The 15,663-nt window shown below is 39.0% G+C and overlaps 1 protein-coding gene across 1 annotated transcript in view; it reads left to right on the top strand.

The window, feature by feature from the left end:
- The window catches only part of LOC126474025 (gem-associated protein 5), a 343,111-nt gene extending 328,638 nt beyond the window's left edge, over positions 1-14,473 (top strand). The window contains exons 21-22 of the mRNA XM_050101432.1: positions 5,261-5,423; positions 13,224-14,473. Coding sequence (XP_049957389.1) covers positions 5,261-5,423; positions 13,224-14,119 — 1,059 coding nt within the window. The 3' untranslated portion in view covers positions 14,120-14,473. The remainder of the gene's footprint in view (positions 1-5,260; positions 5,424-13,223) is intronic.
- The last annotated feature ends 1,190 nt before the right edge of the window (positions 14,474-15,663 follow it).

Below are 15,663 nucleotides of genomic sequence, written 5' to 3'. Positions count from 1 at the left end.
CGCGAAAATGGCAAAGAGGAAACAGACAGCTCTAAATGTACAGTTAAAGCTGAAGATTCTAGGTGAAGTGGACCGTGGTACCTAGAAAACAGCAATTACAGAGCAGTTTGGAATACCTAAATCTACAATTATTAAGAATAGAAAAAAAATTATTAATGCTGCGATATCAGGTTCTGGAAACAAATCTAAATGACTTCGTACCATCAAGTATGAGGACATCGAGACGTTACTGCTAGAATGGTTCAATCATATGCGTGCATCTAACAAACCTTTAACTGGCCCTGTGATTCAGTCAAAAGCAAATGATATTGCTAAAGATATGGGCATCGAAGACTTCCGTTGTTCTGCTGGTTGGTTGTATCGGTTCTAAAAGAGACATTCAATTTCATCTGTACAAATTTGTGGTTAAGCAAATAAAGTTGAAGAAGAAAGTGTGAACAGCTGGTTGCATAAATTCAACCGAGTGAGGGAAAAGTATGCCTCGTGTGATCTGTTTAACATGGATGAAACTGGATTTTTCTACAATCTTTTTCCAAATCACACCCTGGGGATAAAAGATGATGAGTATCATGGTGGAGCACGAAGCAAACAACATGTGAGTGTTGTACTGTGCTGTAATGCTGACAGCAGTGAGAAGTTTCGTCTCTGGGTTATCGGTAACTCTGAGAAACCACGTTGTTTTAAAAACATAAATATGGACACTTTACGTTGCATCTACTCTCACCACAAGAAAGCTTGGATCGATGGCACATCATTTCGCAAGTGGCTTCTTCATTTCAACAGTCAAATGGTTGCTCAAAATAGACATGTTGTTCTTACATTGGACAGATGTACTGCCCATAACGTTCATGATCTGAACCTATCCAACATAAAGGTTCAGTTTTTTCCACCCAATGCCACAAGCCGCCTTCAGCCTTTGGACCAAGGCATAATCTCTCTCATAAAGAGAGCTTATTGTAAGCAGCTTGTAAGAGCTGCAATTTGTGCTGCTGAAAACAATAGTGCAACCCTAAATTGGAATCTGCTTGACGCAATAAAAGCCATTGCAGCAGCCTGGAACTCAGTATAGCCACATCATATAGGGAAGTGCTTTAACGGAGCTTGGAGACGTAGCAACACTGAAGATGTCCACAAGTTAGAAGATGCCACTTCACCTGATGAGTGAACAGTTTTGCAGGATGTTGCGAACCCTGGGATTAATTTCGAAGAATTCATTAGTGTAGACGACGTTGTTGCTGTATGTTCTTCTGTGGAATTGGGTGTGCCAAAAGCTGTGAATGAGGTGCAAGAAAGTGAAGAGGAATAGAATACAGATACCATTCCACCTACCTGTCAGGAGATGTTTACAGCTGTGGACTGTTTAGAACGGTTCGCTTCAACATCCGACGTCACTGCTGGGTTTATGGATGCTATCATTACAACTGGTTGTGACATTTCAAAATATTATTGTTCCCATGAAAGTCAGTGAACCATGACCGATTTTTTTCCAAGAAAGTAACGTACATAATTTGTGAGTACTTGGATTTTACAATCACTTTATAGTATTATAAGTCTACAATAATGTGATTGATAGTGTAGTGTATTACACATTAGTGTACTGCTGTACACGTATACTTATTAAAATCTGTGTTTTTCACTTAACACGAATTTTTTGAACACAAACTCCTGATTTTTCGGTCCCTTCGGATTCGTGTTAACGAAGTTTCACTGTATCACGTGGGATGGAAGTTATCAAGTGGGATGGGAGCAGCAGTCTGGAGGGGATGGGGAAGGGGAAGCGATAGTAGCATACGGGTGGGAGGAGAGAGGAATGCTTTGTGGCTTTGTGTGCAGGTACTAGAATGCCAACAGGTGCAGCATTAGGAGGTTGTGCAACAGGGAGGTGGGGTAAAATAGGAGTGAAGGAGAGGAGCGGGGAAAGATATGTGGGTGTGTTGGCAAAGGGCAGCAAACAAAGAGGATGGGGGACAAGAATGGGGAGGAGATGATAGAACAGAGGTGGTGGTAACTGTTGGGTGCAGGATGTGGAGACAATATTGTTCCGTAGTTTGATGCTGGGATAATTACAGGAGTGGAGAATGTTTTGTAAGGATAACTGTCATCTGTGCATTTCAGAAAAGCTGGTGGTGGAGGGAAGGACCCAGATGGCTCGGGTAGTGAAGCAGCCATTGAAATCAAGTATATTATGTTCGGCTGTTTTTTGTACCACAGGGTGGTTTACTTTGCTCTTGGCCACAGATTGGCGGCCATTCATTCTGGTGGACAGCTCATTAGTAATCGTACCAGTTACTAGGGTTGCCCAGAAAGTAACGTACTGCATTTTGTTTCTTCAGCAATTCTTTATTGAAAACAATGAGAACTAAACACACAAAAGAATGGTGTTTTATCTACACACCACATTTTTCCATGTAATCTCCATCCCATCCTATGGCCTTCCTCCAGTGCAACACAAGGACATGTATGCCCTTTCAGTACCAATCCTTGTACTGGTTGTGGAGCCAACGTTTCACTGTGTGAATCAACTCCTCATCGTCCTCAAAATGTCTTCCACAAATCACATTCTGTAATGGTGAACGCCAACATCAGCTCACTTAACATATCACTTGTGACAGTCGTGGATGGTCTCCTAGATCAGTACAAATCTTGGAGCTCCGGCATTGCCTTCTGATGACCTCATCCTCTGTGCCCAAGGACTAACTGTACTTCTGTCGACAGCAAATGCTCTATAGACTTTTCACAAGTATTAGTGAATATTCTTTCTCTGCAGTGAGAAATTCAATAACGGCACATTGCTTGTAATGTACATCACCTACAGACACCATTTTGAAACTGTCCTGCAGCTACACTATCTGTCAGAAGTGATGGAAACTTGGCGCACTCACTCAGGAGACTTCAGATAATACATATGCAATGTTTCACATTCGTAGCATTGTTTTCGGCCGAGAAAAAAAAAATGCAATGTAATACTTTCTGGGCAGCCCTCATGAAAAGCTGAGTAATGATTGCAGCAAAGCTGGTAGACGACATGCCTGCTTTCACACGTGGGCCAGCCCCTGATGGGGTAGGATAAACGTGTGATAGTACTGTAATAAGAAGTGCTGGGTGGGTGGATTCGGCAGGTCTTTTATGTGTATGACTGCTGTGTACTTCTCTTTTGCTACTGAAGGCTGTGGCCAAAAGCTTTGTGTAAGTGTCTTTTAATTGTGCCTGTCTGTGAACTACTGTGATTTCTTTACATTAAGTAGCAATCTATCTTTTCCTGCATTATTGATATTCCTACCTGAAGTTTCAAAAATATGTTTACCACTCACAAAACATCTTCATTGGCCTAAAAGGATAGTGGTGGAACATGTTACTCCAAAGAACCGTGTGTTACACTACATTATGTACAAGAAATGTAAGGAGTACCCATGTCCATTTTATAATAAATGTTACTTGTTTCATTATTTTCCTGTGTCCAACTTGGAAACAGCATGTTCACACAGTGTAGATGGAATTGATGTTTGTACTGCTGCTTCGCTCCATTTTTCCTTCAACACTATATGCAGTGAAGGGAAGAAAACAGGAGGGGAGTGTAATTAGAGAAGTCAGGAAGACCACAAGAAAAGACTTCTATTAAAAGAATGCCTACACAACGCATCTTTCTCTTGTGCTAGTATATAGACAAAAGGAGAGATCTGCATGCATCAAAGTTGCCAGAGCACACCCAAGGAACTCATTTTGGTTACAAAGGCCTTGTGGCACCACAGTACCCCTACAGTCGGCATCAGATGCCTTGAAACCTCACAACAGATTAAAACAGTGTGCTGGGTTGGGACTGGAATGCTAAACCTCACCCTTTGTTACAGACTCAGATGTTGAGGTGTGACTCACAACTCACCATTAGAGATTTTCCTCTGCCATTACTGCTCTCATACTTCTCAAACTTCATAAAAATTCTCCTGCATACTTCTCTGGACTAGCATTCCTGGAAGAAGGGAAAGTAGAAGAAAAGTAAAGCTATGAGGATGGGTTGTGAGCTGTGCCTGCACAGCTATCAGTAAAAGCATTACCTGCAAGAGGCAAGAGTTTGGGTTAGTGTCCTGGTCCACCACACCGTTTTAAACTGCCAAGAAGTGTTAAAACAGTGTACACTCCACTGCAGAGTGAAAGATTAACTATGGAGACATAAAATATTGCTGCAAGATTTTGGTGTACTTCTTGGGAAGTGTGTAAGGTTATGTATAATTAAATTTTGTTCAGAGGTATGCCAATAAAATTCATTACATGGGAACTGATTATACTGAGGTTTGAGCTACTAATTTCATGTCTGAAAGCAAAACCTTTCTGCACTTGATCATTTATGGAAACTAAAGACTAGTGGAGGGAAGTTCTTAGTGATGTTTATTAGCTTTTGTACTATTTTCAGTAATCATAATTTTTACATATCGGAGCATTTCATAATTATTTAATTGGGTAGATTACAAATCTACTCACCAAGAGGTGACAGAATACACACATACAAGACTGTTGTAATTGGCAAGCTTTCGGAGCCATTGGCTCCTTCTTCAGACAGTAGGGTTGAAGGGGAAGGAAGAAGGGTGAAGGAAAAGGCCTGGAGAGGTCTAGGAAAAGGGTTAGATTTCGAGAAAGTCATCCAGAGCTGCAGGTTAGGGGAGGCTTACCGTATGAGATGAATAGGAAAGACTGACTGTTTGGGACTGCATTGGATGCCATTGTAGGTCTGGAATTTAGGAAGGCTTAAGGCTTTCTAGTTTACACAACAAAGTACAGATTTCATAATAGTACATATTTCATAATAGTAAACACTGAAGTGACAAGCGTTATCACTTTAGGATATGATTTTTCTCAAATGAGTATATCATTAATGTAGTTACTTGTGGGTAGTTTTTCTTTTGTTCAGTGTAAAGGAAGCTAAAGTCATTGGTCACTAGACCACCAAAATGGGAGGGAGGTCACTGTTATATCTCCCATCAACAAGGTATCAAAGACAGGGCAAGTTGAAGACCTGAAGAGCAAGTTAAGTTATATAGAGGTGTAAACACTATAGGCCAAGATGTGGAATTTGTATAAAATATGACAGCATCCAAATTTCAACTGGAGAGTTACACTACACTACTTGCAACATATTGTAATGAAACATGTAAATTATGGATTTTTGTAGCCCATTTGTGGCAGTGTTGAATCCCAATTTTAATTACACAGTTGGTGGAAGGAAACTGTGTTCTAATTTAATATTGTTTTCATTTTGTCTTGACAGTTGTGGCTTGCAGTAAGTGAAAATGTGTGTGCTGCGTGCAGCACAAACGGTGAGGAGAGGTTACATCACTTAATTCATGCTCTTGGTAAATGTTATCAATTTGAACTGTGCAATCCTGATGACAACAGTCTTCTTCAACTCAGTATGTGGCTAGCACCTAGAGGTGAGTATTGAACAATTGTTTTGAAAAGGGATTTTCAGTGCAAGAAATAAAGATTTTCTCATACTACATGATCAGTGAGTAAATTCACTATTAACTGTGCACTACGGTGGTATTCATATTCAGAATTCATAGCATTATAATTTGGGTATCAGGTTCAATAACCTTTTATAGTTGCCTCATGAAGAATTATTTTTGTGGAATTTCATGTATTGCATTACATTAAAATTATTAATATTGTGGGCATAAAGTCACTCAACTTCTCTGAAAAAGGCCATAATAATAGTAATAACAACAAAAATTTTATTCTTGTTTTTTATAGAGTTAGTATTGTGTGTACTTTGTAAGGTACTGGAGCTGAAATCAGTCAGTTTCACATAAGAATAAACAGAAATCATGACAGTCTTGATCAAAAGTTCATATATGTAAAATTAATTTTACATTATCATTATTATTATTGACAAACTGCCTATTGGCTTCTGTCTCAGGTTCTTCGGCTGACTTTCATCTAATGATTTTACTGACGTTTCGCCAGCACGAGTGGCTGGCATTGTCGAAGCTTCACCCTCGATTGCCAGTGGTGAACTGGAGCCGAGCTCTCGGCCGCAGACTATATGTACCTGGCGTGCCAACGTCCGAGGGCTTCTCTGCAGTCATTTCCGATGCGGTTCCCCTCTTGCTACCTGCAACGGTCGTTCGCTGCAGTACGGAAAGCCAGGATCCGTTTACCTTAAGGGTTTCCTCTTTCTTGTTGAAACAGTTCGCGTGTTTTTGTATTTCTACAGCTTCTCTGAACAAGCGCGTGTGATAATGCTTCTCTACAGCCAGAACTTCGTTTCGGCGAATTTTATTACGTGATCGGTCACACTCAGTGCCTGCTTTGCCACAGCCGATTCCTCCACCTGCCTCAACCTGCAATATTGCTTATGTTCTTTGAGCCTGATGTTGATCGATCGTCCAGTCATTTCGACATAAACTTTTCCACATGTGCATGGTATACAGTATATTCCCGACATTGCAAGTGGGTCCCTTTTTCCCTTTGCCGATCTAAGAGGCACTCTTTGATCTTCCTTGTCAGTTTGAAAATCATCTTTACACCATGTTTGTGCAATATACAGCCGATTCTGTCCGTCACTCTATGAATGTATGGCAGAAAGGCCATATGTGACATTTCTTTTTCTGATTCCTTACTACGCCAAGTGTTTGGCTCTGTTACACTTCTAATATAATTTTTGGAGTACCCATTGCTCCTCAGGACGGTTTCCAGGTGTTGCATTTCTTGTTTGAGGTGTTGCGGCTCACATATTCGTCCTGCTCTCGTTACGAGCGTACTAATCATGCCTCTTTTTTGGGTTGGGTGGTGGTTTGACAAAGCACAGGTACTGGACTTGGCGACTTGCAAACCTAAGGTGTGGTACAGATATGTCAATGATACCTTCGTTGTATGGAGCCATGGTGAAGAACAGCTCAGTGACTTCCTAAGACACTTGAACAGCCTCCATGCCTACATAAAATTTACCATGGAAGTAGAAAAGAACAAAAAACTGCCATTTCTAGATGTGCTGGTCACAAGGGATGGTGAAAACCTGGGACACAGTGTGCATCAAAAACCATCACATGCAGACCGATACCAGCACAAACTATCAAACCACCAACCGAGCCAGGAAAGAGGCATGATTAATATGCTCGTAATGGGAGCAGGACAAATGTGTGTGCCACAGCACCTCAGATGCGAAATGCAACACCTGGAAAGTGGTCTGAGGAGCAATGGGTATTCCACAAATTATATTAGAAGTGTAACAGAGCCAAACACTCGGCGAAGTAAGGAACCAGAAAAAGAAATGTCATGTATAGCCTTTCTGCCATACATTCCCAGAGTGACGGACAGAATTGGCCATATATTGCGCAAACTTGGCGGTAAAGACGATTTTGAAACTGACAAGGAAGGTCAAAGAGTGTCTTAGATCAGCAAAGGGAAAAAGGGACCCACTTGCACTGTTGGGAATATACCATGTACCATGCACATGCGGGAAAGTTTATGTCGGAATGACTGGACGATCGATCAACACCAGGCTCAAAGAACATAAGCAATATTGCAGGTTAGGGCAGGTGGAGGAATCGGCTGGTTCTGGCTGTAGAGAAGCACTATCACACGCACTTGTTCAGAGAAGCTGTAGAAATACAAAAATACAAAAACACGTGAACTGTTTCAACAAGAAAGAGGAAACCCTTAAGGTAAACGGATCCTGGCTTCCCGTACTGCAGTGAACGACGGTCACAGGTAGCAAGAGGAGAACCGCACCGGAAGTGACCGCAGAGGAGCCCTCGGACGTTGGTGCGCGAGGTACATATAGTCTGCAGCCGAGAGCTCGGCTCCAGTTCACCACTGGCAATGGAGGGTGAAGCTTCAACAATGCCAGCCACTCATGCTGGCGAAACGTCAGTAAAATCATTAGATGAATGTCGGCCGAAGAACCCGAGATAGAAGCCAATAGGCAGTTTCTCAACAAGTGGCCACAAAAACCTTAACAATTTTGTATTATTGTTGTTATTATTATTATTATTATTATTATTATTATTATTATTATTAACAAAACAATTTAAATATGTGGAACACAAAGAATAAGTGTAAGAAGTTGAAGTGAAGTTTGAAATCACCAAAGAACACTTTTCAGTACCATTGAATGACCTAAGGGATAAAAAAGCTAATGATATTGATAACATCACAGATGGTTTTATAAAAGTATTGAACTGGCCATATTCCAGAAGACTTTAAGAAAAATATTGTAATATGCCCAAGGACAAAACAGGTACACACGAAGTTCCTAAGACGTAGAGCATTCTTTGAAAATATGAACAAGAATAATACACAAGTGCATCAAGAATGAAACTAAAGTGAATTTACGTGAAGACCAGTTCAGCTTCCATGATGCAAGAGGTACAAATGAAACCATCCTGTGCCTTTGCAATATAATTGAAGAAAGTCAAAAGAAAAATTGACATAGCTTTTGTAGATCTGAGGAAAGTATTCAACATTTTCAACTAGAACAAACTAATGGAAATTCTAAAAAAAAAAAATAATTAAGTTTGATTATAGAGACAGGAGAATAATTAAATAAATATACAAGGAAAGAAGTGAAAGTAAGCACTCTCTAAACTGAAAGAGAAGCGTGAATTCTTAAAGGCTTAATACGAGGATGAAATTTATCTCTAACCCTGTTCAACATCTACGGAGTCTGTTCAGAAAATTCTGGAACTTTGTCCACAAAATTTTTCTATACTTACCTTTTTCTTATTGTACATGGTCTCCTTCGAAATACTCTCCTCCACAATTGATACACTGCTCCCAGTGTCATTTCTGGAAACAGGCTTGGTACACTTCTGTCTGGATCGCATGAAGTACCACCTGCAAATTCTTGTTTCTCTCATCTATCGTAGCAAATCTTCATCATTTCAGTGGGATTTTCAACTTCGGAAATAAAAAAAAAACTGCAGGGCCCAGGTCTGGAGAGTATGGAGGATGAGGTGGCACAGTGATTTTGTTTTTTTATGCAGTAGTCACGCACCAACAGGGATGAATGTGTGGGTACATTAGTGTGATGTCATGAATTGTCTCGGCACATTTCAAGCCTTTTCCTTCTCACATTTTCTCACAGACATCGCAACACGTCCAGATAGTACTATCGATTAGCAGTTTGTGCCTGTGGCATGTATTCATGATGAACTAATCCTTCAAAGTTGAAGAAAACTATAAGCATTGCTTTGACATTTGAGCTGACCTGATGAGCTTTTTTTTAGGTCTTGGAGAACCTTCACTGACTCGTTGTGAAGATTGATCCTTGATCTCAACACCATAACTGTAGACCCATGTGTCATCATAATTAGACTTGGGGGGCCTGTTTTTTTGGCCGGCTTTGCTTCAAATTATCCATATGCAAATCACTCAGGAAATCTTTTCTTTATTATTATTATTATTATTATTATTATTATTATTATTTTGCTTAGGAGAGTTCAAAGATCTCTGTACAATAAAATTTTATTTCTTACAAGAAAATGTTGTCTGAGGTATTTATTATGTCTCAAATTTTGCCAAAAACTCATGGGTGCACTGTTGATTGCTGCGCTATGGGGTCAAACAAACTGCTGTATCTCCAGAAGTATTGAATTATTGATCATGGAATTTTACCAATGATCATTGGGAACATGTGCAAATGTTTTCACAAAATTTCATCAAAATCCATGATGTTCACACAGGAGTTTCTTCTAAAATTAGACTACTTGGAATGGAATGGCCCCATGGTGTTTCATGATGAAGTGCCACTGATCCATCCATGTATAGGACATTGTTCTTAGAGAGAGAGAGAGAGAGAGAGAGAGAGAGAGAGATAACTACAACTACTAGTAGTGCTACCTCATAAGGAACTCTATATTACTGTGACATTGTACTACTCAATGGCAGAGTAGTACACTTTTTCAATAAGACGTAGACTAATTTCCCTTTTTAGCAGTAATTTCTGTGTACTACAGTTCACACTATGTGGTTCATACTTCACACAGTTGTGTGAGAAAACGTTGCCTGACAAAAAAGTGAAGCACCCAGAAGACATGATCATATGTCAGTGTAACTTCATATGGGCACACACATTGGTGGATGTGTAAGTGATTTAGAGTTGCAGTTCAGAGGACAGGTAGAATGGTCACCAGGGTACATTAGTCTAATGGCTGCTTCACTACCTAAGCCATCTGTATTCTCCCCACCACTACCACCACCACCACCAGCAGCTGTTCTGAACTGTGCAGATGGGAGTTAATCTTTACAACAAATTATCAGCTCCCATAATTATCCTGTGCTAACCTATGGTAACATACTATCCCTGCACCCTTCCTCCACAGTTTCCATCCCCTCTGTCCTATCACCTCCTCCCCATTCTTGTCTCCTAGCCTTTTTGTTTATTGCCCCATGCTGTGCCTGATGGCATTCTAGACCCTGTACAATCTGCCAGATAGCACTCCTCTCTCCTATCACCCATACATTGTTATCCCTACCCCTTCCCTGTCCCCTCCAGATTGCTGCTTCCATCACACGTGACAGCTGCATTCTGGCCTGAACTGATGCAGTTGGCACTCATGCATGTTAGGTGTGCTTGCTTGTGTGAATGAGTGGTATGTGTTTCTCTTTTGCAGATGAAGGCTGTGGCTGAAACTTACGTATAAGTGTCTTTTAATTGTCCCTGTCTGCAGCTTAATGTGTCATTTTTATGGAACGTAGCAATCTATCTTTTCCTACATTGTTAATGTTTAACTTAGCTACAGAAAACGTAGTCACTGCCTAGGAAGCAATGTAGAGGATGGGCCCTAAGTCTGTTGTCACTAGCAATTCTTAGACTTTATACTTTGTTTCGCCTGTCAAGGTGGTAGTCGGTTGTCAACTTGACTTGTCATAGTACCCTCAAGTCAACTGACAGTTTCTGATTACCTTTATTCATGTTGTCTGAAAAACAATGAATAGAAAGTAAACTACAGAACAGGTTGTATTTGTTTTGCAAAACATGTTGCGAGCATGACCATAATTAAAGTCGTGTTTGTGATTTGATGGTGAAATGTTTTCTAAAAATGCAGCCTCCATCTTGACAAGGTATTCACAAAGTAAATTTAAGACTTGAAGGGAGTGGGTCAGTAGGGGAGCTTCCTCTCTCACATAATCCAAAGTCTGTTACTACAGAAGAGAATCCTAATGTTGCCACGAAATTTTTCGTGCAGTTGCTGACTAAATCTCAAAGAAAAGTATTGAAGAAGCATGAAGTAGCTAGAACAAACCTGCAAAGGATCCAGAAGAAGCTGGGATGGAGACCATATAGACCTACTTTATTTTGAGGCCTAAATGAAGATGATCTATACAGGCGTATGAAATTCTGCGAGTTGTACGCAGCCAGACAAGAAGCTAATTCCAAGTTTTACCAAAGCATTCTTTGATGCACCAAAGCAATATTTAAGGTGAATGGCAGACTGATCACACACAACATGTCTAGTGGGATTCTGTGAATCCCTATGCGGGTATGGAGACAGAGTTACTCTAGTGTAAGTATATGGGTAGGGATTTTCAGTGGTGAGCTAATTGGGCTTATTTTCATAATGGTACTGTCAGTTCTGTAAATTACCTAGATATGCTTTGAGAAATGTTGTTAGAATTGGAAAATAGTCCACTTTTGAACCCCTGCAGCCAGCTATGGAAAAAGTTGGTATGGCAACAAGTTGAAAGCTCTGATGAATGGATTGTTAGACACAGTACTATTCAGTGGCCTCCACTATCCACAGATATCATACCCATGGAGTGTTCAGTTTGGGGTATACTAAAAAATGATGCTTATTCTGTCTAGATTCCTGATGTTCAGCATTTGAAGGAATGAATTCGATCAGAATTTGAAAACCCACATCTTGGGAGATTTGCGATAAAATTTGTAAATCAGTGTTAAAAATATGCTATGTTTGCACAGTTCAGCATTAAAACCACATTGAGCATCTTGTTATGGCATATCCTGTAGGTGTATTGGAGCCAAAACTGATTCAGTAGTGACTTAAAATGTTTGAATCTCTTCATTTGGCACTCAGCATGGTGCCAAGGTGAAAGAAGAATAACAGTACCATCCAAGAAAGGTATTAAGTGGTCATATTAATTTCAAAATGTAGAGCTATGAGACAGAAAACTCATTGGAAGATGTGTGATAATGCAACTGGTAGTATCACTATGACAAAGGGAGGTATTTTAATGTATCAAATGCTGTAGCATCTATGGGTAGTAGCTTTAACAGCAGAAGGAATGGTAAAGGAGAAGATTGTAAACAAAGATATGAATAACTATGACTGATTATAAAGATCAATAAAAGAAGTAAGTATGATGAAAAAATTGTCCCCCAATTCTGTCTACATCGAGCCAACATCCAATCAAAAGAATGGTTAATACTGAAAATCATCAGATTGATGTGAACATACATGTGTGTAGGGGTAGAAGAGTAGAACTTCAGGTATTTTAGTAAGGAAGGTGGTGCAGAGAACTTACATTCAGGCAGATTGAAGTTCGGTACCTTGTCCTGCCAACCAGAGTTTGGTTTTACATGGTTTCCATAAGTCATTTAGATAAATGCTGATGTAGTTTCTTCATAAAGGGCACAGCCAGTTTCCTTTCACTGTCAGAGCTTCTCTCTCTCTCTCTCTCTCCCTCTCTCTCTCTCTCTCTCTCTCTCTCTCTCTCTCTCTCTCTCTCTCTCTCTCTCTATCAGCAGTTTAACATTAAATCTTAATCTTCCTTTCTTTTTTAGGTGTTTGAGTGAAGTCTGTTTTTAAATCTCATTCACATTATTCTACTGACATTGATGTTGGTTTTGTTATTATAAATATGTATTCTGATGCATTTTCGCTATCAGCATAAATTTTATATCACTTTTAATCCAAATATTTGTCTCTCACTCTTTTCAGTTTTACCCCTTCCAGTGTGAGTATATTGGAGGCACTAGTGTTCTTTCAACACATTACACAAAATATCAAAAATTGATTTTAGTAGTTTTTTGTTATTACATTCTTTGGAACTTGTGCTTAAAATGGAAATGCTTGGAAGCTTGAATTGTGTCGGAGGAAAAATTTTAGTGCCTGGGAATCCAAGTGCAAATAATACAGTGATCATTCTGAATGAATTGCATTGTAGGGTGCATAATTTTCATGCAAATTACATTAATTTTAACTATTACTAATATAATTGAATTTTTCTTAATTTAATGGTATTAAATTTTATATCACTTATATTTTCAGGTCCCCTTCAAGATGAACTTTTCAAAGTTTCTGATCACAGCAACATGTATTTGCATAAGAGCATAAGATGTTATATAGTTGCTGAGATATGTCGATGGGTTGAAAATATTTCTGTGGGATCAGAAACAAAGAGGGTGAGCCAATCCAGCAAAGATGTAGAAGGCTCATGCGATGGACATGATGATGGCGTCACTACCAATATTGTAGTTGCATCTCACTCTTATAATGGCAAAGAAGTTACAACTTCAAAAGATGATGAGAAGGTTCAGTCAGAAGAGAAAAATGGTTTAAAGGTCTCCATTACTTCAGAAGAAATAGTCCAGCCTGGAAAAGATGCAGAGAACTCAGAAGAGAGCTTTTGTATAATTGAAAGAGAAAGCAATGATAAGAATCGGGAAGAGGTCAACACAGATAGTGATAAAGTATATACAATTGTAGAAAATGAACAGATCAGTCAATTACAAACCACTGCAGGTAATTTAAAAGAAATTACTATTGCAAAGGACAATGAAGATTGGGCCTGTGTATGTGAAATTCTTAAACAGTATTTTCCAGATGTTATAGAAGAAAGTGCAATTAGACATTTCAAGAACCAGCTGGAGGTAAAAAATCTGGAGCAACAGTTAGCTAACTGCATTGCAAAATCTCAACAAAATACATCACCATTATCAGATGAGCACTCTGAAAATGAAAAACTTTTGGCAACACTCACAAAACTTAAACAAGAAATAACAGTGTTTGAAGCCCAGAGAGTTAATGTACCAAACCCATTTATAAGTTACTGCAAAATGGTTAATGTTTGTCAGATAATTGCTGAGAAATTTCCAGTTGAGGGAAATGAACTGCTGGAAAACGTTAAAAGTTCATGGAATTTGAAAATTGGCTCATTAAGTTAAGTGTGGTGCAATTTCAATGCAGACATTGGAGTTGTAGAACTACTGATGCCCCTTCAAACTTTACAGCTTCTGACAACAATATGTCATAAAATGTGTGAAATGTTATGTGAAATTAAAATTCCAACTTAAGACATGTAAATGTCATATTTAAAGCACTTTTTGACACCTTATTTTTTTTTTTTAACATCATGTTATATTTTTTGTTACAGTAATGAATTTGATTACAGTATTGTTTTCACATTAGTAACAGAGAACTCATTTGATCCAATTATAAGGATGCGCAATTCAGATTTTCTACCATTTTCAGATATTTGTGAATGGCTGTGATGAATACTAAAATAAATTATACTTTTTTGTGCTAACTTAGAAGCTGTTCATTATTTTATTAATATACTAGTTCTGCAAGTCATAAATATTATTTGAAGCTTTATAAAAATGCTAAAGTTCTAAACAGAAGGTTAGCATCATTCTCACATTTTTAGAACAATTACTTGCATATTAGATTGTTTGGTTAAGTGTTGCAATTACATATCGGTAAACGATTTCAAAGCTCAGCCTAGTAAAGCCACGTGCCGCCCTGCCCTGCACAATTTCCCAAACATTGTGTCTCACACTAGAGTGTTATTTTCTGATGAAAGTGCGGTATTTGCATTTCTCATATAAATAAGATCCCTCTTGCTTTTACAAGTTGTAAATCAGCTCATCTTGTGTTATGATATGGGCCGAGATGTCATTGTAATACCTATTCAGAAAATTGCATGAATGGAAATTCATATTTAGACATGTTGCGTATGTGGTCAACACCTGAGCTTAAACACAAGGAAGTCACGGATCATGTGTGGTTACAGCAGGATAGAGTTCCAGTACACTTTGCTTTTGAGTGTGTGAGTTCCTTGATGGACAGTTTTGAGACCAATGGATTGGGCATGCTTCAGCAACATTTCCAGTCACAGTGAAATGGCCACCACCAAGCCTGCATCTCACCACACCAGACAGTTGTGGCATAATAGTGCCCCTTGTGTTCCACCATCAGTACAAGATTAAGGAAGAATTGTGCTAAACTGTTGAGAAAGGCCTTTTGAAGCAAAACTCTTGCTTTGCGTTGGAAAATGTCGAGAAGAACATGGAGACACATAGATCTCTATGTGAGGGACAATGATGTACATACAGATCAGCTGGATACCGAGGTGTGATGTTTAGTATAATTTAGCTCTTCCTTGCCTTTTATTGATGATCATTATCAATTTTTATGCTTGTCATACTTCTGGACTGTTCATTGGGTGCAATTGAGAATCATTACACCGTATTTCTAAGTCTCTATCAAATAACTTGTGAGGTTTTGATAGCTTCAGTAATGAGTGTATTCTCTTCACAAAACATAACAGTAATTTATTTTTGTTTACACCATCATGTGCAATATGTCATGTCTGAAATCAGAATCTGAATGAATAACAAGGTCAGAATCTGAATGAATAACAAGGATTATTTTAACATCTATTTTTGAAACAAGCTTCAGTTGTTTCTGTCTGTGCTTTGGAACTCAA

Source organism: Schistocerca serialis, chromosome 4, assembly GCF_023864345.2.
Source record: "Schistocerca serialis cubense isolate TAMUIC-IGC-003099 chromosome 4, iqSchSeri2.2, whole genome shotgun sequence".
NCBI classification, from domain to species: Eukaryota; Metazoa; Arthropoda; class Insecta; order Orthoptera; family Acrididae; genus Schistocerca; species Schistocerca serialis.
The sequence above is the reverse complement of the archived record's forward strand: the minus strand, read 5'-3'. Positions and strand labels throughout refer to the sequence as shown.